Source organism: Micrasema longulum, unplaced genomic scaffold (assembly GCF_059751315.1).
Source record: "Micrasema longulum isolate JH-2025_06_02 unplaced genomic scaffold, ASM5975131v1 h1tg000037l, whole genome shotgun sequence".
NCBI classification, from domain to species: Eukaryota; Metazoa; Arthropoda; class Insecta; order Trichoptera; family Brachycentridae; genus Micrasema; species Micrasema longulum.
In genome coordinates, this window is record NW_028277244.1 from 972,673 (window position 1) to 1,000,410 (window position 27,738).

The window sequence follows — 27,738 nt, forward strand, 5'->3', positions numbered from 1 at the left end:
TTGTTTGGTGTAGGGATTCAGTTTTGGAGAAATCAATTTGGGATTGAGATCCTCATGGTGAAATCTTTACTTGAAATGAATGTAATACCTAATTAACAATGTTATTGATGCACAATATGATTACTGTTGTACTAAGAATACTTCTATAAATAAATCCTACTGCTCTTTTCTTGTTTGAAGCTTCGCTGTTTTAATTGGTTTACCAAAAAACCATTACATTTTCTGGATAAGATTTACAGAAATTAAACCGTTATATGTAAAATATTTTAAAATATAATTACATAGCTTTGTATCTCTGGATTCAAAATAATATCAGTGCATTTGATTTTTCAATTATTTTATTAGTTCGCTGCAAGAAATATTTCACCGACACAATGTATTATTATGTTAATGTAAATAGTACTATAGAAATTATACATTCATGGAGGTGATTTCTAATTCAAACATTGAGTAACATCAACTCGGCTTAGTTTTTGTAGCAGTTTTGTTTCACACTTGTTTTTAAGGATTCTAAGATATGGTAAAATTATTTATCATCAATCATAGTATGATAAATACAATGCATACTAGAGACTTGACACATTTAGGAAAAATCATGATAGTATTTTACGAGAACTGAAATTCCGCTGTTTGCGTTTTGAAGTTTATATAAGTCAGTAAAATGGATGTAGATCGTTAAAACAGCTTTCAAATAAGCCTTTAGATAAGCTTCAAAGAGTTGCCGCGATGACATGCCATTTTTTAAAAATGTTTTTTAGTGAAGCCATATTAAAAAATATTCCCAACTTAAAGAGAAAAGGTTCTGGTATGAAAATGATTTAATACATTTTTTTATTAAAGGGATATTCTATTAAATTAGTTTTAGTTATTTTTTAATAATTCAATATATTCCACAATTAACTGCCTGTATTTTCAAAATTTTAACTGAGTAAACTTAATAATGTTAACCAAAATAATTACTCACTTATTTTAATACTTGCGCTGCAGTCTAGCTTCTTCTAAAATGTGTCAAACTCTAAAATTTCCCATTGTTAATTATAATTAGTACATTATATTTGTACTTCTGAACTCTGACATTTCTAAAGAATATTTTTCTTCATCAGACTATTTTATTTGTGTATGTATACTGTGTAATAAATTTAATGTCAACAGCTAAATACTTTTTATTTATTTATATTCTTTTATTGCTTATTAAGTAAACTGTTATGCATTATTAACTAACCACATTTTTATCATTACTTTTACTATGGTCTCTTGTTTAATAGTAAACAATTATTTTTTTTGTCCTGAGTTAGTTTTTATACAAGGATACCTATTAACTGTTTTTTTTTAGTACACCTTTTTTGTAAGTCCACCTCGAAACAGGTTCCAGTGCATATACGCATGTTTGTGTACTGCTATTTAAAACTTACAAAAAGTGTAAGACTGATCACCTTACCTTCCTTTAACAAATTATTGAGATCCGCTGTATATAATTTAACAATGCAGCGCCCTATGCACCATTGGGTGCGGATAAGGCTTTGATGAAGATGAATAAAAACTGAATAATTTTGCGAAGTAATTACATGAAGGAAAAATGGATACACTTATCTTTGTTCATTAATTATTTCTCCTATTCCTTCTCCCATAGCATCGACAAAGACAGGCTGGACTGTTTCTGGATCCGTATGTTCAGTAAGAATCAGTTGTTCCGGGTACGCTCGACCAACACCGTCTATAAGAGTGTAAGTTGTGTCTTCAGTAACGGGAGTGATCTTGGCTTGCTTTCCTCGAGTGACCTGGTCTTCTTTGCTGGACGCCATCACCATGACTTGGGGAGTCATGGACATCATCTGGTCTTTGAGACACTGCTGCAGGATGTTCAGGAAGAAGAGGAAAGAGAGCAGAGTCAGGGCAGATAAGGCGGCGCTCCCTCCCTTGCTATTTCCTCCCCCTTGAGAATGGCTGAAGCTGTAACTAAAAAACACAAAAGTGCCAGTATACATAATCGACATTTGCCTTTGCCAACATATATGCTCAATATACATTATAATGAGTTACCACAAATAGTAAAAGAAGCTATTTCAATTTTTTTCACGTATACCTGTTATAGGTAACGCAAGTAAGTTGAGGCGAACAGGCACATGGAAAAATGTGTGTATTAGTTTATCTGTATAGGCTTCTGAAGGGTATTTGTCATAGCGAGGTAAACATTAATTTGACAAACAAAACATCCAGGGGTGCAATTATGAATCTTCTCTATCCCCTAGAGCAGGGGTGCTCAAACGGTCGATCGCGATCGACAAGTCGATGAGTTGATCAAGAGAAAAAATATGCGTGCATATTGTGCGGAAAACTAATATCTATGCCACAATACATCCTACCTAGATGACAATCCTGCACCACACATACTTGCAGCCTCTCAGCGTCGATCGATCGTAGTCTAACAATATTGAGGTAGATCGCCAGCAGTTCAAGTATGAGCACCCCTGCCCTAGAGAGTGGTTAATTTGGGGATATTTACTTTTCGCATGCGATTAATTTTTGCTTCATATATGGCCACACTGATGATTAAACGTCAAAAAATATGAACACGTGAAATCAAACATGATGATTTTCATTATTAACATTATTTTGCGACCTTAAGCATTACCCAAATCAATTAATTAGGTTACGTTGACCAAATCGTATAAGTTATATTTCTGTTTTATACACCATTTGACGTTTAATCATTGTTGTGGTCATTATATAAAGCAAAGAAAAAAATTCTTCAAATTAATCACTCTACGGCAGTGTTTCCCAGCCTTCTTTATGCCATGCCCCACCGTAGTCTTTTCAAATGTCAAATGCCCCACCGACATATTTTTTAATTAAACAGCAGGTAAATTTTCAAATCATATTGTAATATGTTTGTAAACATATGAACCCCTAATGAAATGAAATAAAACCTATTCTAATACGGTAATATGGTAATAAATAAGATTGCAAAAAAAATATCAATTTTGGGAAGGATCAGAAGATTTATTGATAAGGACTCTTGCAAAACTATTTACAAAGCAATTATTGAACCACACGTTAACTACTGTAGTAGCATTTTATTTTTATCAAACAAAGAAAACATAGATAAACTAACTGTATTACAAAAAAAGCCTTTAGAATCATTTTGAAAAAAAAACAGACATACGAGAATATTTTACGCATATAAACAAAGAATATTTTACAATACAATGATATTTGTTCATAAAATTATAAACTCTAATAAAAAAACAGAATTTTGGAAAAAAATTGATCGGAACCAGCATGAACACGATCACAATACTAGAGAAAAGAACAAAATTAGACTTCCATTTAGGAAAAAGGTAAAGTCACAAAATTCAATTTTATTTAAAGCAATTAAAAAGTATTACGAAATGGAAAAAAATATTTATGAAGAAAAAAACATCAAAATTTAAAATAATGGTCAAGACATATGTGATAAACAATTTATAAATTAAATGTATTTGCAATGTTATTATTAGAACACACATAACAATATGTATGATATGTGTGCCGTACTTTAAGATTTAAATAAAAAATACATATGTTATAACTGAAATTATTACAAAACACAAATTGAAAATGTAATTACGTAGAATAAAATAAAAAATTAAAACAATAATAAAACACAAGTGGCAATTGAAATTTAGTACAAACACACACATATCTTGTCGCCTAATTCATTATTAAATTTAGTTACGCTTGCTTCAAATAAACTTTATGTCCGGATCTAACTTAGTTAATTTCAGTCTTAGGTTACTTTTACTATTAGTTATATCCAACCGATTTCATTTTTTAACGAGTAAAACGCTTATGGCGCTTAAACCACATTCCACCAAATAAGATGAGGGAAACTTTCATTTTAAACTGGGTTTCATTCTATTTTAAGTACAATTTGGCGTATATTTCAATTTTGTACATCTCAGGCATTTTTTGTATGCCCGATGAGTATTCCCCTTTATATGAGGAATGCCGACGTGTCTCATCTCTGAAGCGCGGTGCCCCACCTCTGAGGCGTTATGCCCCACCGTGGGAAACACATCTCTAGAGGGTAGAGACGATCCAGAATACCACCACTGGTATAATATTAGAATGACCCTAACGCAGGTGTAGGATGATCTTTTAATTTATTATTGAATACATTTTTTAATCTTTTTCTATAATGAACAGCAACTTGTGACATTTTTGCCGGTATAAAATTTGACAATCATCAAAATTTGAGTGTATCTGATAGCAACTCAGTGACATTGTTTGACTATGTTTTAGGTATAAGTCGGGATGTTTGAGTATATCTGTAAACAGATAAATTTTACCGTACTATATGTATATTTAAGAAAAAATAAATGATATATATTTAAATACCAAAAACATATTGTCTTTTGACACAGCTAAAAAAGGAAAGAACAGTAAATAAGTATATAATATCTACATCGTAGAATTAAGAATAGTCCAGAAACCGCATACGAGCATTAAACAGAAGGCTTTTAGTTTTACGTTTGGACCCATTAGTTTCTTTGTAGACGTGGCTCAGTATGCAACTCCTGATTTGAATTCAAGTATGCCGTGTTGTGTCCTTTTAAAGTGTAGAAATACTGTTAGGATCTTAAAGAAACAGGATGGGACCACATTTCATGTGTAATTAGCAAATGAATGTGTATGTAGCAAATACATTACTAAAAAATTAAATTATTTTTCCATCCGTCAGATTGTCGAAGAAATCAAAATTGACATTTGATTAGTGTTGCCAGGGTAGTGAATTTGTTTACCCCACTTTGCTCATCTAATGAAAATTGGACCTCGGATTAAACAACTCTGTGGTGGACATTTGACCGACATTATCTTTAAAACATAAAATATTATTTAACATGAAAAAATATCCGTTTTACGTAAAATAAAATTTGTTTTATATTTTATGTTCAAAGTTCATTAATTCAATTACTCTTCTTAAATGACCCTTTACTTATCTACCTATGTCAATCAATATTTCCGCGTGCACAATAAAATTTTAGAGAAATTAACAGATTGCGTTTTTTACCTCACATTTGTGTTATGATTATATTTTTCCCATCGTGCAACATTACGCGGCGAACTCATGAATGCGCGCGGCGAAAGTGAGGCATAGTGGGGGCATTTTTGGACACAGTCCGATGTATTTGAATATGATTCTACGCTCCTTCTGGACTATTCTTAATTCTATGATCTACATATTCTTGTTGTGAAGAAGATATTATGAATAAAATAAATAATTACACCTGCCAATAGACAGCTCATAAGCCCTGATTAGGATATATTCCCGGGGTATTCCCAAACTTCCTATTACTTCTAAAAAAATGCGCCTCTGTTAAGATGTCAATCTATGTTTTAATAAAATAATTACTCCTTGTTTGAAATAAATGTTAAAAAGTTACTTGGTCCCATACGATTGATTTTTTAACTTACTGTTTAAATATGTGTCCGGCTGGTTGAGGAGGAGGGTAGCTCGGTCCAGGAACACTGTAACCCCCGTGACCACCATAATACCCATGGCCTGATGGACTGCTATGGTGAAACCTAAAATATTTATTTTTTTTAATTGAAAAAAAAAAAAAATATTCAGAAAAACAACAGCAATACAAAAAAATATAAACAACATTATAAAAAAAACATAAAATAAATCCAAATAAGTTTTCCACATAAATATAATTATAAAAATCCAGTTCAGTTAGATTAGGGTTGCCATACGTCCCGATATATCGGGACTGTCACCGTTATTGAGCCCTGTCCCGACCCGACGTCCCTGAAACTTTTAATGTCCCGATTTAGACTTACACAAACATAAATTTTCTACGGCCGTACTGACTATGAAGGAGTAAATATGGTTTTAAATGCTTCCAGCTTCATGATGTATCTTAAGAAATAAATTGAAACTCATCTTGCCTCGATAGAGTGGAAGTTGATGGGCTCTGTAAAAGATTTTTTTTTTCAATTTTTGAAATTTAGCGAGTATTTAATTTCCATTCCTACTCATAAAACCAAATTGAAAAAAGTTATGTAATTGATGTTGGCCCAGTAAAAAGCAACGATAAAAAATGTCGTCTGCTGCCAGAACTGTAGAATCAATATTGCAGTATTACGTCAATATCAAGTTAGAAAAAATATATCAATATAAACCTAAATTGAAGCACCACATAAAAAGTAAGAAAAACATATATACATATTATATTTCTGTAAAACCATTAAAAAATTGCTTTTTTTGTTGCCACATATCCCCATTCCAGAACGTCCCGACGAGACCCTAGCAAAATATGGCAACCCTAAGTTAGATACATATTAATATGCATGTGTGAGAATTTTTGAGGGTAAGGATGGGTGGGTAAGTGAGTGGAGTGTGGTTTTGGTAGGTATGTGAATATGGGTGTGAGTGTATATGGGTGTGAGTGTATATGGGCGTGAGGGTGGGTTTATAGACATATTTATTTTCTATCTTACGATTTACTTTAATAATATTTCACTTTGGCGCCATTTTCAGTGCTAAAATAGGACGTTTATTGGCAAAAATGGTACACTAATTTATTTGCAATACAAAGGCATAGATAAAATTAGTCGGGTTGTGGTCCCGTGGCTAGTGTTGCGGATTCACGAATTAGAGGTCCGAGGTTCGAACCTCACTCTACCCCAACTTGATTCCCGTTTTCTAATAGTGAGTTATAACTCGTTGAAAATGACCCCGAAATCGAAATGTTTGTGTAAATCATATGAACGCAAATATTATTTTTTACCTTTAAAATTTTTAATATACAGGTGTTCTTTAAACCCTGTCACATCCAAAACCACGATGATCAGTATGAGCAAGAAGACATATTGGTATATTAAAATTAATTTTTAGAACAACTAAAATCTTTAAAAAAAAAATATAGAAAAAAACAAATGGTTGCTTACTTCTGCAGGGGTGAAACGAGGAGGGGGAGTCTAATACACCGCCAACCACACGACCACGCCCCCTTGCTTCTCCCCTGCAGAAGTAAGCAACCATTTGTTTTTTTTTAATATTTTATTTTTAAAAATTTTCTTTGTTCTAAATATTTTTTTAAATATGCTAATATGTCTTCTTGCCTATACTGATCATCGTGGTTTCGGATGTGACAGGGTTTAAAGAACATTCTGTATAAGCGCTACTGGAAGTCACAGAATTAAATTTTACTAAGGCGGTAAAAAATATTATGAAATGGGAAAAAACATTCACGAAGAAAAAAATCTGGAATCTGCGCTATCTACAAGACCTGCCTGCCATCTGTCGGTGTTTTGAGTGAAAATAGGTTTCAACTGTCGAGTTTCACAAAAATCAGCAATATACTCCCCTCCCCGAAATGACGGAACACTGTACCTACTCCTCTAAAGTCTGTTCATCCTATTCCTATTACAAAAATGTCCAAATAAACAAACCAGCAGCAGCCGCGTGATATCCGACGGAGAATAGCTTATTTCGGCAAGGGAAAATCATAGTGGATTGACATTTATTACATTCTTTTGTATCTATTAAAATTTGGTACTCGTATTATTAATATTTTTCGTTTTTCATATATATAAAACTCCCTCTAGTTAATAAAAACGCCTCGGTTAATATATATTTTTTTTTAATTAAAAAAAATATATATTAGCGTTCTTATAATTTACCCAAATATTTCAATTTTATTGTCAATTTTTAACGAGTTGTAAATAACTGACTATTAGAAAATGGTAATCGAGTTGGGGTAGAGTGGGGTTCGAACCTCGGACCTCTGATCCGTGAGTCAGCAACACTAGCCACGGGACCACAACCATCCACGTCTGTTGTCAGCTGTCATACATATCCTTCGATTATGTCGCCTTTTGACATGACTGATGCGACAACATTAACATTTTTTACTTATCTGATAGTAATTAATAATTTCATCATATTGACGTGATATCTTTGGAACATATATTAAGATCCATTTGTTTCAAACAAAAAAAAAATGTGTTTTAAAATTACCTGTCAAAAGCCGGCTTTGCTCCGAGTAACCCGCCATTATTACCGCTCAAAAGTTGTTTAATTGTCATTTTTAAGAACTTCTATTATTTTAAAACAATAAAGCTTTGAATTTGGAATTTATTTCTACAGCGGTGTTGCCAGTCCTAGATATCGAAACGAAATGACATTATAAAATGAAACCGAGTTAGTACTTGCCCGTTTAAGTCGTTAGAGTTCATTGTCATCGGAGCATTTTGCTGGAACTGATTGCTATGAACTGAAAAATAAAAACTGATCTTCTTTACACACAGATGCTTCTCAACACATTACTTTATGCTTAAAGCCAGTTACATCTCTCTCGGGCAAGATAATTTGTGATCTTTCACCACTCAAGTAGCGTGAATGTCTCGGTTGACGAATTCTACAAAACTATCTATCTATGCATTCTACTGAGGTGTAATATGATATTTTTTTAATGTGTAAAAATGCTTACAGGATGCAAAGCAACTGTCAAGATTTAAAAGTAAAATACGAAGATAAATCTGCTCGCAATGAATTTTTCTGGGTTCCGTGTATCATTAATACGGAAAAGAGACTCATTTGCGTTTAAACGGCATGAACATAAAAAAAAAGAAATCTGTGTTTGATTTTTACTAAACGATGAGTGCTAGGTATAATAAAAATATGTTTATTAGTTGTTTTTAATGTTACTATTAAGCGTGTTTTCCAGATGCTTGTTGCCAAATGTTTATGTAAAAATATTAATTTTTATTTTTGCCATTATTTAATTATGTACGTGCTTCCACTTTCCATTATGTAATGAGGAAGTTCAGCTATACGGAAAATTGGATATAAAAAATGTAAAAACCCGCAGTAAAAATTATAATATTGAATTGTACTGTGAAGTTTCTTGAAAATGGGTGAAAACAATAGTAAAAATGATTTTAATAAAACCGGACTACTTTGAACGACGTCACTAGTTCTTCCGAATCAATCAATGATAAGAGAGTTGTGATAGATTTCCGGTTTACGGTAAGTCAACTGACCAATTAGCATAACTCACTGGCAGAACCAATTCATCAGCAGAACTCACTGGCAGAACCAACTCATCTGCAGAACTCACTCAGAAGGGGAAGAGAACTTGAGACGTCACACGCGAAGTAATTTAAAACAAAAAAAAAAAAAAAATCATAGCGCTGATAATACGATAGGTACATTTAAAAAAAAGATTATTTTGATAATCTACTAAAGATTAATTAAAAAAAAAACACTTAACTTCCCCATTCACTTTGGATCGTATAGCCCTGAATTTCGTTTTAAGTATGGTGCCTTATTTAAATCAAACCAAGTTTGAATGTAAATAAATATGTGGAATGCAATTTCCAGTTCCTCGATTATGAACGCTATCTTCATCTGTATATATCGAGACGGTATACTTAACTTCTGTACTATCTGTACCTCGGTATGTTCTACCTACTTGTCATATCGACATCATATGATCGAAACAAGCCAATGGAATGACCGCAAACAATTAGTCCGCGTTCCTTACGTCATTAACATTAAAAATAGTTCTCATTTATAGTTTCAATAGGCTTCTGTTAAAAAGTGCTCACTTCAAAGCGATTATAAACTCCAATTAATCCCAATTCAAGAAAAATGTTCGCTTGAACATGAATTTTGTATGACTTTTGGAAATCACCTAGACCGTCTGTATCTACCGATCGACTACAAAGCCGGCTCCTTTGACGTCTCGATACATACACTCGGAAAGATAGTAAAACAGATAGAAATAATATAATAACTAAATATTTTTTTAGAGTGGTAACTTTCTAACGCCTAGATACTCTTATTTGTTAATGGGATAGAATCTAGCGACATTATTTTCACATCTAGGCGTTCGTTTTATTAAAGTGACAGTTATTTCGGAATTTAATTCGACTTCAAAACGGACTTATTTCTCTCTCATATTTTAATAGACTTTTAAGAAAAAAAGTGCCAACCTCAAAACGATTGAAAATTTAACAAATCAAATAATTAAAGGAAAAATTGCTAGGCGGAAAAATTTTTTTGACACTTTTTCTAGACCCGTCGGTATAAATCGATGTACTTACATCAAAACTTGATGGTTTGGCAAGATTGATGGTATCGGTAGTGTACCTTTATAGTCGGTCGGGAGACTTTTATCTTCAACTATGATGTCATATTGAAGCTATGTCATTTTAGAGCGTAGATATGTGTACCGCGACTTACGCTCCCCCTTGTGTCATATCGATGTACCCACCCAAAACTTGAAGGTGGGGGATCGGTGGTATATCTTTGTAATCGGTAGAGGGAATTTATCTTCAACTATACCGTCAAGGTGATGTATGACGTCTTTATCTTCCCATCATAATCGAGGCACTGTTAATAAAATCCATATTCTCTTATCCGCATTTAAGGATGATACAGCTCTGCGTTGGTACGGGAAATCTCACGTTTTTAAAAACATTTTTAAACTAATAAGAGATTTAAACTAATGAAATACTGATGAGTAAAATTTTTTTTTGCTCCCTATTAGTAGCATAAAAAATATTTTTCAATTTATAATTTTGAATTCCCGCAAAAACGGTCATTGCATTGGCCGCGCCCCTACGTTAAGATTCATGTAAATTTGGAACTTTGTTCTTAACCGTTTATTTTTTTAAATAACATCGGCACGAATCTTGACGTCACAATTATCAATGCCAATCATGTCGCGTTTTTCTAGTGACATAATTGTTTATGATTTCTTTTTCAAAGTTATGTATGAAAAACATTTCTTTACAATATCCGTAATGATTTTGAAAATACGATAAATTATTCTACATTCATTTCATACATTTTTATCGGTATTCGTAGTATGTGATATTTCCCCATTACAATTAATCAATAATTTGTTATGTAAAGGAACAAATATTATTACATGGCTTCAGGTGTTCCTGAAAACTAAGAAAAATTAAAGTAAAAACACCTTTAAAATAAATGTTTCATTAGCTATCGGGAACTGGATCCCGATTACAAAGAGAAGGTACAAGATGTAACGATGTTTGTCGTTGTGGTTAATATTTTTATCAAGGTGGAGATAAGGGCCTTCCTGTAATGTAATGTTTGGTTTAACAGCCTACCAGGCTTGAGACCCGGTGAGAGTGGGATTTCTGGTAAGGTAGACATAAAATATTAGTTTAAATAAGGAATTGGAACTGTTCCAAAGTTACATGAAAAACAAAAAGCAAATAGTAAAGATTAATAATAAATCTAGCGACGAAACCGAGATTTCATTTGGCGTCCCTCAAGGAAGCATACTTGGACCAATTTGCAATTTATCTATAAAAGGATCTATAATTAGCTTCGCCGATGATACTATGCTACTATCTCAAGAAAGCTAATGGGATAGTGTATTTGGAAAGTCTGAAAATGACTTAAACTAAAAATGATAAGACTAAAATTATCTAACACTAAATCACTCAAACACAAAATACATAACATTTAAAATTAATAATACAACTATATATATAATACAAATTTTTCCTTAACTATTAACAGCCGTAATTATAATAACCAAATTCCAAATATGAAATGTATTTGTAAATCGTTGGACAGAGTAGATTCAACATTGCTTTATTTACTGTCAGAGTCTTGATTTATTTATTTATTTATGACAAAATACAAGGTTTATAAACTTTACATATTACATTTTATGACATATTTTATTAGTACGAAATATTCCCAATCAGCAAAAGTGCTGGTATGAGGGGATATTATATATAATAACACAATAGTTAAAATAAAAATTCAATAAAATAACATCACATATCACTCGTCATACGAGCTGTAAGAACTGTTTTATTTAGGTGTTTTTTGAGGAAGTACATGTTTTGTATATTTTTTAGATCATTAGAAAGTGAATTGTAAAAATTGATTGCTGAAATTAAATTCTTTTTCGTCTTAAATATCATTTTTATTTTTTCTGTGTAGATCAATTCCCCTAGATTGAGCATTTTTGTTATTCTTTATAATTCTGTAGTTCTAGTATATTTATTAAAATTAAATATTTATTGTGGGAGACTTGATTTATTGGGTGTAGTATTTAGTGAACATGATAAAATTAAAAAAGGAATCATTCATTAGTTACGTAAACCTTGACGAAGAAGCTTGTTTGCTTTGAAACCGGTAGGTGGAAAAAAAAATAGTGGTTAAAAACAAAGTTGTTTTATTTATTTTATTATAACGAATGACCACAAAGTTAGTGCTTCAAATATAAACTTGATATTTATAAAATAAATAATAAATCACTATATTACACATAGTGGTGGACAAAATCGCACCTTGGATACCGCATTTCAACAGAACATCACTACTATGTAGATTGCCATGCTTCAGGCGTACAAATCGTATATGGGCGTACCTGTAGTACAAATCTAAAGTTATTTAGTAAAATGAATTATGCAGGTTCCTGGATCAATCCTCTATCCGCATAATTCACGTCAGAATTAAAAAAAAACATTATCGGGCTGTAAAGTAAAAAATCAATGTTATACATAGATAGGTACGGTAAATTTTAACTCAAATTCAAGCAATAATTGCACCACAATGGGTTACAATGAGAAAATTCTGTGTTTTTTTTATTTTTTGTTGACGAACTGTAAAACGAAGCCAAAATTTTTAAATCGTGTTTTTCTGCGCCATGATTTTTCAATGTTTTGTAATTTTGAATTTACTCCGGCCGCGGCCGTGACGTCACAAGTTCTAAAAAAAAAATCTAAAAAAAAAAAGTTCTGCTGATTGGTGAATTGGCTTCCCGGAAACCAGAAATCTATCACAACACTATCATTAGTTGGTTCGGAAGAACTTGTGATCTACTCTGAAGTAGTTATTTTTTAAATATATTTTCGATAAACTTCACACAGTTAAATGCTCAAATTTTACCTTGTGTAAGAAATCATTTTTTGCATCCAAATTCCCATAACACTGAACTTTCTTGTTGCTTTTTTTAGCAAAATCTTTTGACATTAGATAGGAAAAGTTAATCAAATTCTAGCTGTGCTTTTATTTTTGCGAATGAATGCAATTTCACTGATAGTGCAGGTGTGTATGTAACTGATTTTTGTTAGTTATGTCAGTGTTATTTCCTGATATGTGGTTTTGATTTCATTTTAAACTCAATTCATAATGTAAACAATTAACCCAGAGCAGAAATTTTCCGAAACTTGAACGTGTTTAATTATATTTTTAAATCGTAATAAAATCCATTAATAGTTAGTTCATTTTTTCCATTTCTCATATCCAGTGACTACTCGTTTCAACAGTTGCTTGTGTTTGAACTTTTTCAGCAGCTCCTTGCATGCGGAAATTCAATCCATTATTTGTTTTGCACTACTGAGTAAACTGAATAATAAGTGGGTGCTAATAAACTGAATAATAAGAATCATAAGTAAGAACTGTCATACGGCACCCACTTATCGTGCATCATGACCAATCCAGCGGAATGCAAAAGGTTTGAAACAGTTACATGACCAATGCTCAACTCATGAGCAATCTTACGAGTGGTCACATGTAGATTTTCATAGACTTTTTCCATTATTTCGTCGACTTTTTCCGTGATGGGCCGCCCAGAGTGAGTTGTTTGACTTTGAAATTTCACGAACGAAACCGCTGCTAGACGTGTTAGAAAATTGTCACCATAAACTGCACAATTTTTTTTACGGGCTTACGACGCATTGCCTTTCAGGAAGTAAAACTTCAAAATACCACGAATTTCCTCGCTCGACACATTCATTTTCAAAATGGAATAACTTTTACACGATAAAAACGAAGCTTTATTTTTGTAAAAAATATTTTTTGAAATATCACCTTTCCAACGCGAGCCTATTTGTCAAAATCAGTACAGTTTGCCAGAGCAAATTAAGTTTAACCCCATCTTGCGACAAAATACGAAACTACTTTTTGAACAACCTATTACATTTTTGTTTGCCGGAATCATAAAACACTAGATATGTGTATATTTCAACATTTTAGTTCAATACGTTTATGTTATTATTTTATATTTTTTCAGTTATTAAAATAACAATGCAGGATTTTTATTATTGTTGTAGCATTTTTTTAAATCTCGTTATTTTGTTTATCTACACAATTTCTTAGATACATTAATTTTAAGATGGCTATCTCTAGAGATCCAATAAATGATAACAAAATATTTGACAATATAAAATTAAGTAAATTGCCTGAACGCATAACATCAATCGATTTTATGACTTTATATTAAATAATAAAACCAACGTTTCATACAAGTTGATTTCGTTTGCAAAACAACTACATCTAAAGGTCGTGGGCCCTGTAGATGCCTGGACTTCTATATTACCTCCTCTCAAATGTTCTTCATCTCTGTTGTAATATATTTATATAAGTTTATTTATATCCATAAAAACGTATTATTTTTCAGTAAATAAACGATTACATTAATTTATATCTCATTTTCGTCAATGTTTATAGGAAGTCGTTTTTAAATTAGGTAGGTGAAGCTACAATTTAAAGGAGTTAATAAAACACAAATAATTTATTTTATATTTTTATTAAACAATTATCATCCCATTCCGTTCATTCTTCGCCTTTCTTTCACACGCTCATCACCTAAAAATACATCAGTCATTCAGAGTTCAGACTACAGTGTTTTAAAGTAAATTATTTATTTAATATTCGAGTGGCCTGGCGATTCTTGAACCCGGTAGAAATGCAAGACCACAATGTCCAAATGGGTACTGTAATATCTTGCATCGGAATCATAACTGTCAGAAAGCACAACATACTAATAGAACTTTAGTCAATAAATCTATATCTAGCACAAAATGGGCATTGAAGAATTCCCGCAATAAATTATTAAATAAATAATCGTGACGTTTGTGAAAAGTCACGAAATACTCTACGTCAAATAAATAGTTTTGGAAAAATTATCTTCCCTCTGGTCGCATCGGTATCGTGACGTCATTCGCCATTATTCGCCGATACTTTATTCAGATTATAAAATTATTAATTGTTGTATCGTCCGATCACTCAAGCTTTGGTTAAATAATAAATTAAACATAAAAATAAACCTTTACTATTGAAATGGCGGGTAAATTTAGTCAAACTTATAACAAAAATTTGATCTAAAACAGGAGTCACATGTCGAAATAGTCGGTTCTGTCAAATAAATTAGTACAGTGAGGTCTCTTTAATATTTAATCGCGAGTTTAATATCGCTTTTTATATTGTTTCGTCATTGTCCAATTATATTTCTGTCTACTGTTGTGAGGTAAGTTCTAGTCTGATGACGTCCACTTTACACCTCGTTGCATTGGAGATAGATCTGACGACAGTCCACTCCTGATCTTCCCTGCCGTCCTGCCTCGTAATACTGGTCGAAGGTTGATCCTGACTGCCTCTCTAAGACGAAACTGGTGGCGTATCTAAAATAAAGCAAATAAAATTATTGAAGGTTATGTTTTTTGTTGCAAATGAGGACTGTTCGAGCAATATATACGATAAATACTAGCGAGTCACTTAGAGGGACGTTTAAAAAGACCGACATATTGACGGTCACATATATTTATTGAATTTTGTACGCAGACAAACATACATGTATGAATGACTTAAAAAGAAATATAGATTTCTTAATTGGCAAGAAATTCTGTAATCTTTTAAGTGAGTGCAAACTGCTGTAAAGTTTACGACTAACTTAGTTAACCTGATCGTGCCACTCTAAATGCTTATGAATGATAATACCTAAGTTTTTGACTGCAATCTTCAATCTTATATGTAAAAAATAAGCAAGGAGCATAAATGTTTTATTCATCGATCTATCAGGGTTGCGTTTGATGAGAATGCATTTACAAAAAAAATGGTAAGATTTAGTTTTTTGTGTATAAAAAAGTTTGTTTTTGAATGTTTACAAACAGCATTTGTTTTTTGTGGATCTCAATCAGATTCATTCATTAAATTCCTTATAATTTTTACCCATTTATTTTTTTTTACCGGATTTTTGATAATACTGAAATAATATTAAATTCAAAACACTTTAAAAAATTGTACATCCCTCTGTTGGTGAGAACACCGGAGTTTGACGTTTGCAAAAAGAATGCCATATTTGAAAAAAATATTTACTTTGTTTTGGAATTCAACCACAAACAAGTACCTAAGTACCTACTTAAATTAAATATTTGAATATAAACAATTTTTAGTTTTGGAATTTAATCACAAACAAGTACCTAGGTACCTATTTATCCATGACAAGTCTTTTTCCAAGCTAATAGCAGGCAAGCCAACATTCGGGCAGGGCAACGTCTGATGGGTCCGCTAGTTAATTATATATTTAATCATGTTATTTCACAAAATTAATACCAAATCACATAATAATAAAAATAAATAGTAGTTGTGTCTGCTTAGAAATAATGAAAGACTACTGAAGACTTGGCTCCAAAAAATTAATAATTCTTTTCAAGGAAACTATAAACGCTTTAACAACAAAATACCGAAAATACTCAAGCTTTGTAAACAACCAAATTTAAAACTTTTGCTAAACACAGCTGTTTAGAAAAGGCTATTATAAAACGATTGAACATTTGGAACACAAAGAAGCAATGAATGAATTGAAATGAATGAATTGTTAATTTGAATCGTATAAGTATCCTTTTTTAATTTTTATACTTCTTCTTTCACCAGGTAGTTAATCCAACAATGTTTTGAGTATGTCCAAATGCTTGCCTCTCTGTTGCAACAAACTTAAATATGAATAACTTCCCATGGAGGAAATCCAGCTAGTCTGTAAGCATTTGGTCATACTCAAAACATTGTTTTATTAACTATCTGGTAAAAAAAGAAGTATAAAAATTGGAAAATTGTTTTCAGGCGTTGCCTAGTAGGTGAATTGGTTCAGCCGGATGAATCTTACCCACGTGATAAATGTATAAGTATGTTTTAATGATATTTGCCGGAGATTCTATGATAAATTTTACGTGAAAAAAAGATATAGTCCTTACACTTCTTATTTTTGAAATTGAAACAAACTACTTTAAACAAACAAAAAAATAGACGAGAATTTGATAAGATTATGCAAGGATCACTATGTTAAATGTGTAGGTCTGGTAAAATAAATTAAACAGTTTTTTTAAAACAGTTCTTCTTCCGAAACAACTGAAACAGTTCCATAAAAAAAAAAAATTGTTACTGCAAAGAAAAACTTCGTTAGGATATCGTCGGTGATACTGCTATCAACACCGCTTAACTATCGATATATTTTTTTGGCAGGGGAACCTAAAAAGCTTCATCTTACTTCTTCACAATATTTTAAATAATCCCACTTTGCCTGTTTATCTGAGAGAGCTCTTCCAACCTCTATCACAGCATGGGCTAACTCTTCGTTTCTAGTAACGAGAGAACCCTTTCAATACCCATTTACCGGTCTAAATTTTTGCCTTCTCTTTCACATTAGTAGCCGCTCGATTATGGAATAATCTACCAGTAATGTCAGAGACGCCCACCTCTTCTTTATATACATTCAAATCACGTATTAAATGTCACTTCCTGAATATTTAAGTTTTTCCCTTTCCTTCCTCTTTCCTTCCCTCTTTACCCCCTCCTCTCTTCATAGCATAGTGTAGATATTTAGTCAATTTTTACTTCATAAAAAAAAATGACAATATTTTGTTCTATCAAGAAATTATTAATTAAGCAATTAAGCAACAACATGTTCATATACCACTGATTTTGGGTAGGTAGGAAGAAATTGCCTAACGGCAATATGCCCGGCCTTATGCATATGTATGTAAACTGTATATGTATATAAAGTGTTTAAATAAATAAATAAAATACGTCATGTTAATATTATATTACTTACGATGTTAATCAAGTAAAAATCCCACTGGAGTATTAGAAAAGCTATAATTATTTAGAGTAAAAATAATTTTAATTTAACGACTCTTAGTTCCTACGACGAATTTATTGAGGCAAAACATTTTCGTAAAAAAAACAGGTTACGCGGTATTGCAGTTTCACCGACGATATTATAAATTAAAAAATTTAACTGATTTGTGAATCGGGAAACTGTTCTAAAAATAACAGTTCAAAGCAGCTTGGGTAAATCCGTGGCCACGCGGAAAATGACAAAGGATTGAATACAAACTTACGTTCCAAGCTGACAGAACACGCTCTTGGAACCAATATCCTTCGAGCACTCGTTGCTGGCTTCGCAGACGTACTTCTGCAAGCACTTGTCGTCCGTGGTGGAGAAGGATCTAACGTAGCTCTTCATCATGGCAATACCAGCGATGGCTGCGTCACTCATGGAGTCCTTCCTCCCGAGAGAACGGGCTGCCATGGACCGGTGGGAGAACGATGTCTTCAGGGCGTCCAGGAGGTTTACCACGATGTTGATGAACTGGGGAAAGAAACAACGCCATCGTCAATACATTTCATTAGCATCATCCACATTATCATCAACATCTCTATCGCCACTATCCATGTTATCATCATGTCACCCACATTATCATAATTATCAACATTTATATTGTCATTATCATTGAAATCATCCATACTATCAAAATCATCGATATAATCATCAAATCATCCACTTCATCATCAACATTATCCACATCATCATTGAAATTATCCACATCATTAATATCATCGTAATCGATATCATCTACATCATCATCTAAATTATCCACACAACTAAAATCATCATTGGTTACGCCACGTTGGCTCTATGTGTACACAACCATATACATAGCACATTTACTAGGATGGGCGTTCAAATTTATTTGCTACCTACGGGGCTCTGGTTAAGATGTTGCAATTGCCTACCGTGGGTAACAATTATTGTCCCTGCCCCAGATTAGCAACTGAGCTGATCGTGAGTGCATGTGCTATTTATATTCTCGACAGAAGTTTAAATAATAAAGGTGCCAGAACCCAGAATAATGTAGGTAATTGCATTAATTGTATTTAGGGTTCCGTGGCAAAGCAAATAAAGGATAACGCATTCCGCGAACCAGCGTTTGGAGCGTTAATCTGCTAACAAGCAAGTGGCGCGATCAACCATCATCGAAATTATCCACATAATCATCCACATCATCATTATCATTAACATTCATGCCATTATCTTCAGCATCATACTATTATCCATATAATCATACTTTAGAACAGGTCATCCTAGGGTGAAGAACTCTCGCATGTTGGTATAAAATTTATCATTCAGTTAAAGTTAAATATCAGTCAAAAATCATCATCATAATCCCACGTGCTTTCATCATAATCATTCCCTTATCCGAAATTCAAACCTGTCAGCCGTGAGGAAGTTCAGCGCTAAGGGAAATTGGATATAAAAAATAATTTCTTATATGCGGTAAAAATTAGAGCATTTAATTTTTTGGCGAAGTTTCTTGAAATTGAATGAAAAATGTAATAAAAATGAACTACTTTGAACTACGTCACAAGTTCTTCCGAATAAACTTTTTTTTGTTTATTTTTCCATACATACATAGAATTTTAATTACAAAAATTCACTTTTAAAAAATACATCTTAAAATTAAGCTATAACATAATTTGGAAAAAATGCCCACAAAGACTTCAGCGTCTGAGCGTAGGCCATTCCTTTTTAAATGATTTTAAAGTTTGCATATAAATATGGTGTGACATAACCATGAAAAAAAACAAATGAGATTAACATATGCTGATAGAACAAAAAACAGGATTTATTTGCAGTATTTCATTATAAATTTTAATGTTTTTTTTTTTAAAAAAGGTGTCTATCTATTCCTTCCATGCTAATTTAAGACCTCAAACCTACTTTAAACGGTATCAGTGATTTAATGGTAGTGTTGTGACAGATTACTGGTTTCCGGAAAGCCAACTCATCAATCAGCACAACTCACCGACTAGAACTTGTGACGTCACTAGTAGTAATTTCAAAATTACAAAACTTTAAAAAATCATAGCGCTGATAAAACGATACATTTCTTTTTTTGAATGAGAAAGTTCAGTGGTTTATTTTTTTGATTATTTGTTAATAGACTATTAAACCGGGCCAAAACTTAAAAAAATAAATCATCTATAGTATTATCAGCGCTCAAATTGCTCACTAGAAAAACGAAGACCATTATTTACAAAACTCTCCTCAGATCGGTTATTGCATCTGGTGCCGAATGCTGGGTTATGACCAAAAGAGATGAAAATATGGTATTAGTATTTGAAAGAAAAATACTAAGGAAGATATTTGGTGCTGTCAACCAAAACGGAGTGTGGAGGAGACGGTTTAATCATGAATTAGAGGCACTGTATGGCGAACCCAACATTGCACAATTCATAAAAATAAGAAGATTACAATGGTTGGCCCATGTGCACAAAATGAATGATAACCGTACCCCAAAAAAGATTCTTTACACCACTCCGGAAGGCAGACGAAGCAGAGGCAGACCAAAATTAAGATGGCTGGAGCGATTGGCCTGACGAACTGGAGAAGAGCCACGGGGTGCAGGAACGAATGGAGACAAATTCTGGAGGAGGCCAGGGCCCACAACGGGCTGTTGTGCCACTGATGATGATGATTATCAGTGCTGTGATTTTTTACAGTTTTGTATTTCTGAAATTAATCCGCGTGTGACGTCTCAAGTTCTCTTCTCGGTTCGTTCTGTCGATTGGTCCCTTTACAATAAGTAAGCCGGAAATCTTCCACAACTCTCTTATCATTGGTTGATTCATACGAACTAGTAACGTCGTTCAGAGTTGTTCGTTTTTATTATAATATTTTTCGTAAGTACATTTTTAATAAACTTTGTCGTATAATTGAATGCTCTAATTTTTACCGCGCGTAAGAAAACATTTTTTGCACCCAATTTCCCGTTGGGCTGAACTTCCTCATTGGCTTAGTTTGATCGTCTTTTAACAATTTTTTTTTTAAATGACCGAACTTCTTCACTAGAGTTGATCTGAATAAAGACACTCAACAAAGCCAACATTGAAAAAAATCTACTATTTGTTGAATTGCTTTCAGAACTAATCTTATAATTATTACGATGGTAACATTAAACAATGAAAACTACGAAGCTGTGATTATCTACGACTAAACTTAAATGTGTGTTAATAAAAACCATCTCCTCTGTTATTTGTTTATTTGCACATTATTTACAAACAGGAAATATAAATAATGTTACACCTTGCATTGTAGCTAACATCAAATTATATTGTACAAACATTTCGAAATACTTTTATAAACAGCTAACTCTGAAAAACATTATTATTTTATCAATAAAATCTACTTCTTTTTATTATTTTACGTACCTATTTCTATTTGATGAAAGTTTTAATCAATAAGGCTGGTGAATTATGTTTTAACGACACAATGCTAATAATAAAAAAACGTTAATTTGAGCTGCCTAGTGGAAATTATAGGTACTAGTAATAATCGGCTTAAGATAATTGCATAGAAAAGTCCAGAAACAGCATACGCGCATCAAACAGAAGGCGACTAAAATACTATTAAAGTAGTAGTTTTACGTTTTGACCAATTAGTTTCTTTGTAGACGTCGCTCAGTACGCAACTCCCGATTTGAATTTGACTATGCCGTAATGTGTCGTTTTAAAGTATGGAAATTCTGCTGAGATCTTAAAGAAACAGGATGGGATCACATTTCATGTGTAATTAGAAAATGCACGTGTAAGTAGCAAATGCATTACTTAAACATTTCATTATTTTTCCATCTGTCAGATTGTCAGAAAAACAAAATCTACATTTTTTTAACGCTAATTTACTTATCATATATTATTCAACATGACATAAAAATATTCGCGTTAGGTAAAATAAAATTTGTTTAATTTTTTAAGTTCAAAGTTTATTAATTAATTCAATTACTCTTATTAAATGACCCTTCACTTATCTTCTCTATTGTGTCAATCAATGTTTCCGCGTGTACAATAAAATTTTAGAGAATTAAAAAAAAAATGTCTTACCTTTTTTGTGTAATGATTATATTTTTCGCGATCTGGCAACATTACGCGGTAACTTCACGCATGCGCGCGGTGAAAGTGGGGCAAAGTGGGGATTTTTTGGACACAGTCCGATGTATTCAAATATGATTGTACGCTCCTTCTGGACTAGTCTTAATTCTAGGGATAATGTTTTGTATTTTCTTTTGAAAAATGTAAACGAATTTATAAAAAATATTTTAGAAATGAACAAAGCTAATAAAATAATTAATTACTTAATAATCTTCTTCATCTTATGTTTAAAATGAAGAGCGACTGACATAATCGGATTGTCGTCCCGCGTATAGTGTTGCGGACTCGCGGATTGGAGGTCTGAGGTTCGAACCCCATTCTACCCCAACTTGAATACCAAGTTATTTGCAACTCGTTGAAAAAGGCCCGAAAAATTGGAATTGAAATGGTAAATCATAAGAACGCAAATATTTCTTTTTCTATAAAATGGATGTTGGTACCTTTATCGTTAATTTTTGTTGTTGCTATATTATGCAGGTTTATTTGCCTTTTAGATTTAGTTTGATCGCAGTAGGCTTTTTGCCGAGAAAAACAACTGGTAATTTAGATTCTTACCTCGCCCGCCTGTTTCGCCATGGTCGAGACCTGATCGGGATCCTTAGTTCCGAGCACTGCAGAAAGGACGGCCGCCAAGATTCCCTGCAGAAAGCCAAAAAAGTGTTCTGGTGCCGTAACCACGTCTCAATATGTACAATACAGTCTAAAGGGTGACAGAGATCGACCTACATTATGTGTATACACCGCATTAGATCAAAATCTAACGCTGGGGCATTGAAATATTTTGATAGTGTCAGATCTTTGCGCGGGGAAAATCTATGGTTTTCTGATTTCCGTTTTACAGCTACGATGTTAGTATTTTGCATATCGACAGAACTGTTGGAATGGCGCTGAATCCCAAGTAAGTTTTGACGCCTTTTCGAATTTTTCTTCCAAGACCGGATCGGACACGCGCGCATCGTGAAAGCACTTTTTTGTCCGCGAAGTTGGACTTTGTTGCTAGCGTGCGATTGGTTCACTTCTATTCCTTTCACTTCAACTATCCAATCAGAGAAAGTGAGTCTTTCGCGGTTTTCTTTTTTTCTGTACGTGTGTCGCCGGCCGCCGCGTGAGCGCTTACTTCTGATTCAACGCCATCTTCACAATGTGGGAAATATTAGTTGCGAGTCAATATTTATGGATAAACAAAGCGGTTCTCGATTACTACCGTGTTAGCTAATTCGTGGAAACAATATTACATTTGGCGAACATTCATTATTGCAGGCATCCGTTCCTGATAATTCAAGAACTGCGAATCACGCATTGTACATATTTTGGTTCATAAATTGCCATTGTTAAGAGCGGGATAGTAACGGGAATAATTACACTAAACATTATCATGTTTGTCTTTTAAAAAGGATGAATTTACCAATAAGAATGATTTAGTGGTTTTACATGCACTGAATTGTTTATATCAGGGCTTAAGATGGAGGGGAATTTAAAATGAATTTTAACATCTTTTTCAATTTCGAGTTAACCAAAATGAAAGCGTTTTTCCATCACCAGCTGTTATGATGTAAAATTCTAGAACAAACTGTGATGGTGTTGTTAAAAATGACCCTTGGTGCTGAAAATTTTGTGAAAACTTTTGACTATCAAAAATAAAGCCGCGCGTTTGCCAATGATAAGAAGAAAAAAATACTCTTTCAAACGAAAGTTTACTGCGAGATAAAAAATGGTTGAATATCTTCATTCGTGAACGCACGGCTTGCGATTATCAAATTAGTGACATGTTCTAAACGATGAAATATTCTTTATTCGTTTCCTCTAACCTGCATGGGAGATCCACCGTTGTCAACTTTGTCGATTCCGTCGTTGGAGGCACCTCCTCCGAGGATGGCAGTGAGGATCTTCAGCCCCATGGAAAGGAGATTGGCCCACGGAGAAGGTGCCACTCCTGTATCAGCATCCAGATTGTCGCTCTTGTTCGGTCCAGTTGGGCCACCGTTGAAGAACATCTGCATCAGCATTCCTGGAAAAATGCGGACTTGGGTTTCATATTTTAAATGATTCTGTTAGCATTCTTGGTACTACAAATATTAACATCAGAATAACACAATCATCATCATAATCATAATCGCCAGGTTTACGAAAGCCCTTATGGATTGGCATTCATGATATACTATTATACATTGCTTGAACTTAATTTAAACGATTTTAAGTTTGTGTAATTATGATCATGGCATGCTCTAGGCAGACATGGCAAGTGTGCAATCTTTAAGCCATGAGTAATAACACCGCTTGCTTCTTGAACGCTTGACCTTGCTGTAGGAACACATCGTCAGTACTGTTTGGCGAGATTTTATTAACTGTTCTGAGGATCCTTGGCAGAGGTAAAAAGAATCCGATGTTAGTTCTAAAATTTCCAGAAAACAGTGAAGACAAAATTGGCACGCAAATTACGTGAGGTACTTTTCTTATTTATTTATATACAATACAATGAGCATTTTTAAAGAACATATTTATACATTGAAAATTATTATTAAAAAGTTGAAAGACTCAACAACAACAACAACAACAACAACAAACCATCATGCCGTTTCCCCGTAAGGGTAAGCAGAGAGGATAGAACGCCACATCACGCTCTATCTTTGCATACAAATCTCGCCTCTTCTACATTCATACATCTTCTCATGCACACGCGCCGATTATTCCGACTTTTGACATGTCCATCTTCAAGTATTTCTTGGATTTGGTCATGCCATGTCTTTCTCGTTCTACCTCTATTTCTGCATCCATCAACATTCGAATTGTAAATATTCTTAGCCGTTCTTTCGCTGTCCATTCGTTCTACATGTCCAAACCAGCGCAGAGCTCCTTTCTTGATTTTGTTGATAATGCTTGTCTCAGCCTTACATAAGGTACGGATCGTCTAGACTTTGTGGGAGTGGAAGCGGGAGAGAGGTGTTTATAATTGAATTTGATTCAGTGATCATTTGAAAGAAGATAACTTGTTATCAAAGAAATCATGACTAATTAGGTTTGTTGGCAGACCTAAGAATTCTGGGCATAGGGGAATGACAACCATAGTTCATTCTGTGGTTATCGGTATGAAAGAGTAAGTCTTGTCTGAGGTTTCTAGTTGGGATATTTACTTTTATTGAGCTCAAAAGTTCAGGCGCATCAAAGAATGAGTTGAGATTGATTGATTGATCTGAGCGATCTTCGCTGGTATCCACCATCATGGGCTGTCCATATAGTTAGATATTATTTTGTGCAGGAATATTAAACCAGCCAAAACCCTTCTGAATACAAACTCGAAATTTGAAAGTGTTTTACACGATCATAATAGTTAATAATTATAAGAGTGCTCGCGGACCCGACCGACGATGTCCTGCCCAAACGTTGGCTTGCCTGCTATTACCTTGGAAAAATACTTTTCATTGATAAGTAGATACCTTAGTACTTGTTTATGATTGAATTTCAAAAAACACAAAATTATTGATCTTCAAATATTGAATTTAAGTAGGTACCTAGGTACTTGTTCATGGTTGAATTCCAAAACATAAAATAATTAATTTTCGAATATAGAATTATTTTTTCAAATGTCAAACTCGGCTCTTCTCACCAACAGGGGTGCACTTTGTTCATGAATTCCAGTTAATATTATTTTAGTATCACCAAAAATCCAGTAAAAATAAATAAATGAGAAGAAATTATAAGGAATGTAAGGAAAGAATCCGATTGAGATCCATAAAAAGCGAATGTTGTTTGTAAACATTCAAAAACAAACCTTTTCAAACACAAAATAAACAACATCCTTCTATTTTTTGTATATGCATTCTCGTTGAATGCAACCCTGGTAGATCGATGAAAAAAATTTTTATGCTTCTAACTTTTTTTTTACAGATTCAATTGAAAAATTTAATATCTACTAACACGCGCAGCGCAAAGATCTTAATTTCGCTGAAAGCCGCACGTAAATCGGTTAAGCCGTTTAGGAGGTGTTCAGTGACATTATATGATATAATTATAGCTGTTGGTTATCCAAATAAATAAAATAAAAAAAAAAAAATAAAATAAAAAAAAATAAAAAAATTACACGTACATGAGAATTATAACCACTAGACCACTAGGCGGATATTTAAAATACACTTTATAGCAATCGATGTAGCTGCTACTGATTACAGTAAATTAATATACATATATAATAAAGACATAACCTCTCCAATACATCACATACAAATAATATAATCACTAGATCCTCAACACAAAGACAACTTAAACAAATACAAACTAATACCACTTTCGGACAAAGGGATTTTGAGTATTATTCAATTAAAATCTATATCCTACTTCCACTATCTATTAAAACAATTAGTAACGAGAAAATGTTTAAAAAAAGAAAAAAAAATGGATAGTGGAGCTAGGTAGAAGAAAATGGATTGTCTTGTTCGCCCAAACCAATATTGAATCAACTGCTCCACAAGTGTATAGCTTATGTTAGGTTTTTGTTATTTTCATTGTGCGTTTTGTAATATAAATAATATAAATGTACATATATACCTAGTTTTTAAAACAGTCTAAATATTTTGTTAATTATCTCTGTTTATTAAGTTAGTCTTCTTTGTTTATTCTCAAATGTAAAAACATTTCAAAAAAGTATATTGTTAAGTGTCCTCGGCACGGGTAACCCCAGTGAGGTCACATTTTTTTATTGTTGTTTATAGTTTGTAAGAGTAAAATATGAATAAATAAATCAAATAAAAAAAATATAGCATTTCTACAAAATTTTCGTGACAATTATGAGTGCTTGAACAAAGTTGGCTTACCCAACATGTTGGACCACGAGAATCCGGAGTCTTGTATTTGGTTGGTCTGGATGTCGTCGATGTCGTCCAAAGCCACCTTCTTCATCGCGTTTGGCTTCTCAGCAAACTTTCTGTTGTCTTCTGTGGGCGCGGCTCCGGCATAGTACTGTGGATGTTGCGACCTAACCTGTCCTGCCACCTAGAAAACAAATGTCCACAGTCAGGTATAAATGAGGAACTTCAGCCCTACGGGAAATTGGATACAAAAATGTTTTCTTACGCGAGGTAAAAATTAGAGCATTAAATTGTACGGCAAAGTTTCTTGAAAATGTACAGAAAAAATAATAAAAAATATTTTAATAAAAACGCACTACTTTAAATGGCGTCACTGGTTCATGTGAATCAATATGATCTGAGAGCTATGGAAGATTTCCGGTCTGCTTGTCGCTTCTGGACCAATAGGAAGAACTGAATGGGAATAAGCGGAAATGAACCTCTGACGTCAAACGCGGAGTTATTTCAGAAATACAAAACTTTGAAAAATCGTAGCGCCGATAATACGATATGTAAAAATTAAAAAAAAAAATTTTGACTTAGTTTAACAGTCTATTAACGAATAAAACATTTGAAAAAAACCACTGAACTTCCTCATTGTCAATGCTTGCGCCATATTCCTTTGTTGTAAGATGCATAGTAAATTTGTAAATCATAAAAGGCCTACGAGCCCTGTAGCTCAATCACAAATAACTATCGACGTGCTAATAAGCGACGTGTTAACAATTTCTTACCATGGCTGTTTATCGTATTCGCGATCACAATGGAACATTCGTGAACACCTAATATTAAATGTAAAAATAATTACGTTTCGCGATGTATAATTCTGCTGCGCAATCACATATTTGAACCGGTGTAAATATGAAAAAT

General features: G+C 33.1%; 2 protein-coding genes across 5 annotated transcripts in view; both read right to left on the reverse strand.

The window, feature by feature from the left end:
- Nucleotides 1-312: 312 nt before the first annotated feature.
- LOC148285409 (uncharacterized) lies at nucleotides 313-8,168 on the reverse strand. Its single transcript, XM_088225891.1, has 3 exons — nucleotides 8,006-8,168; nucleotides 5,455-5,565; nucleotides 313-1,956 (listed from the first exon to the last, which is right to left on the reverse strand). Exons 1-3 carry the CDS (start codon nucleotides 8,071-8,073, stop codon nucleotides 1,587-1,589), a joined length of 549 nt encoding a protein of 182 aa, XP_088082017.1. The 5' UTR covers nucleotides 8,074-8,168; the 3' UTR covers nucleotides 313-1,586.
- Nucleotides 8,169-14,554: 6,386 nt separating this feature from the next.
- LOC148285410 (uncharacterized) overlaps nucleotides 14,555-27,738 on the reverse strand; it is a 42,788-nt gene continuing 29,604 nt past the window's right edge. The window contains exons 3-7 of one of the 4 annotated variants that reach the window (XM_088225920.1): nucleotides 26,836-27,013; nucleotides 23,836-24,050; nucleotides 22,583-22,666; nucleotides 18,160-18,410; nucleotides 14,555-15,444 (exon numbers count right to left, since the gene is read on the reverse strand). In XM_088225920.1, the coding sequence (XP_088082046.1) occupies nucleotides 15,318-15,444; nucleotides 18,160-18,410; nucleotides 22,583-22,666; nucleotides 23,836-24,050; nucleotides 26,836-27,013 (855 nt within the window). In that variant the 3' untranslated portion in view covers nucleotides 14,555-15,317. The remainder of the gene's footprint in view (nucleotides 15,445-18,159; nucleotides 18,411-22,582; nucleotides 22,667-23,835; nucleotides 24,051-26,835; nucleotides 27,014-27,738) is intronic. The other 3 variants (XM_088225902.1, XM_088225908.1, XM_088225912.1) reach the window with 3 other exon arrangements.

Coding starts and splice junctions, on each gene's coding strand:
- LOC148285409 (XM_088225891.1), bottom strand. CDS start 8,073: ATGACAATTAAACAACTTTTGAGCGGTAATAATGGCGGGTTACTCGGA. Junction 5,566..8,005: donor GCAAAGCCGGCTTTTGACAG/GTAATTTTAAAA, acceptor TAAATATTTTAG/GTTTCACCATAGCAGTCCAT. Junction 1,957..5,454: donor GCCGGACACATATTTAAACA/GTAAGTTAAAAA, acceptor TGTGTTTTTTAG/TTACAGCTTCAGCCATTCTC.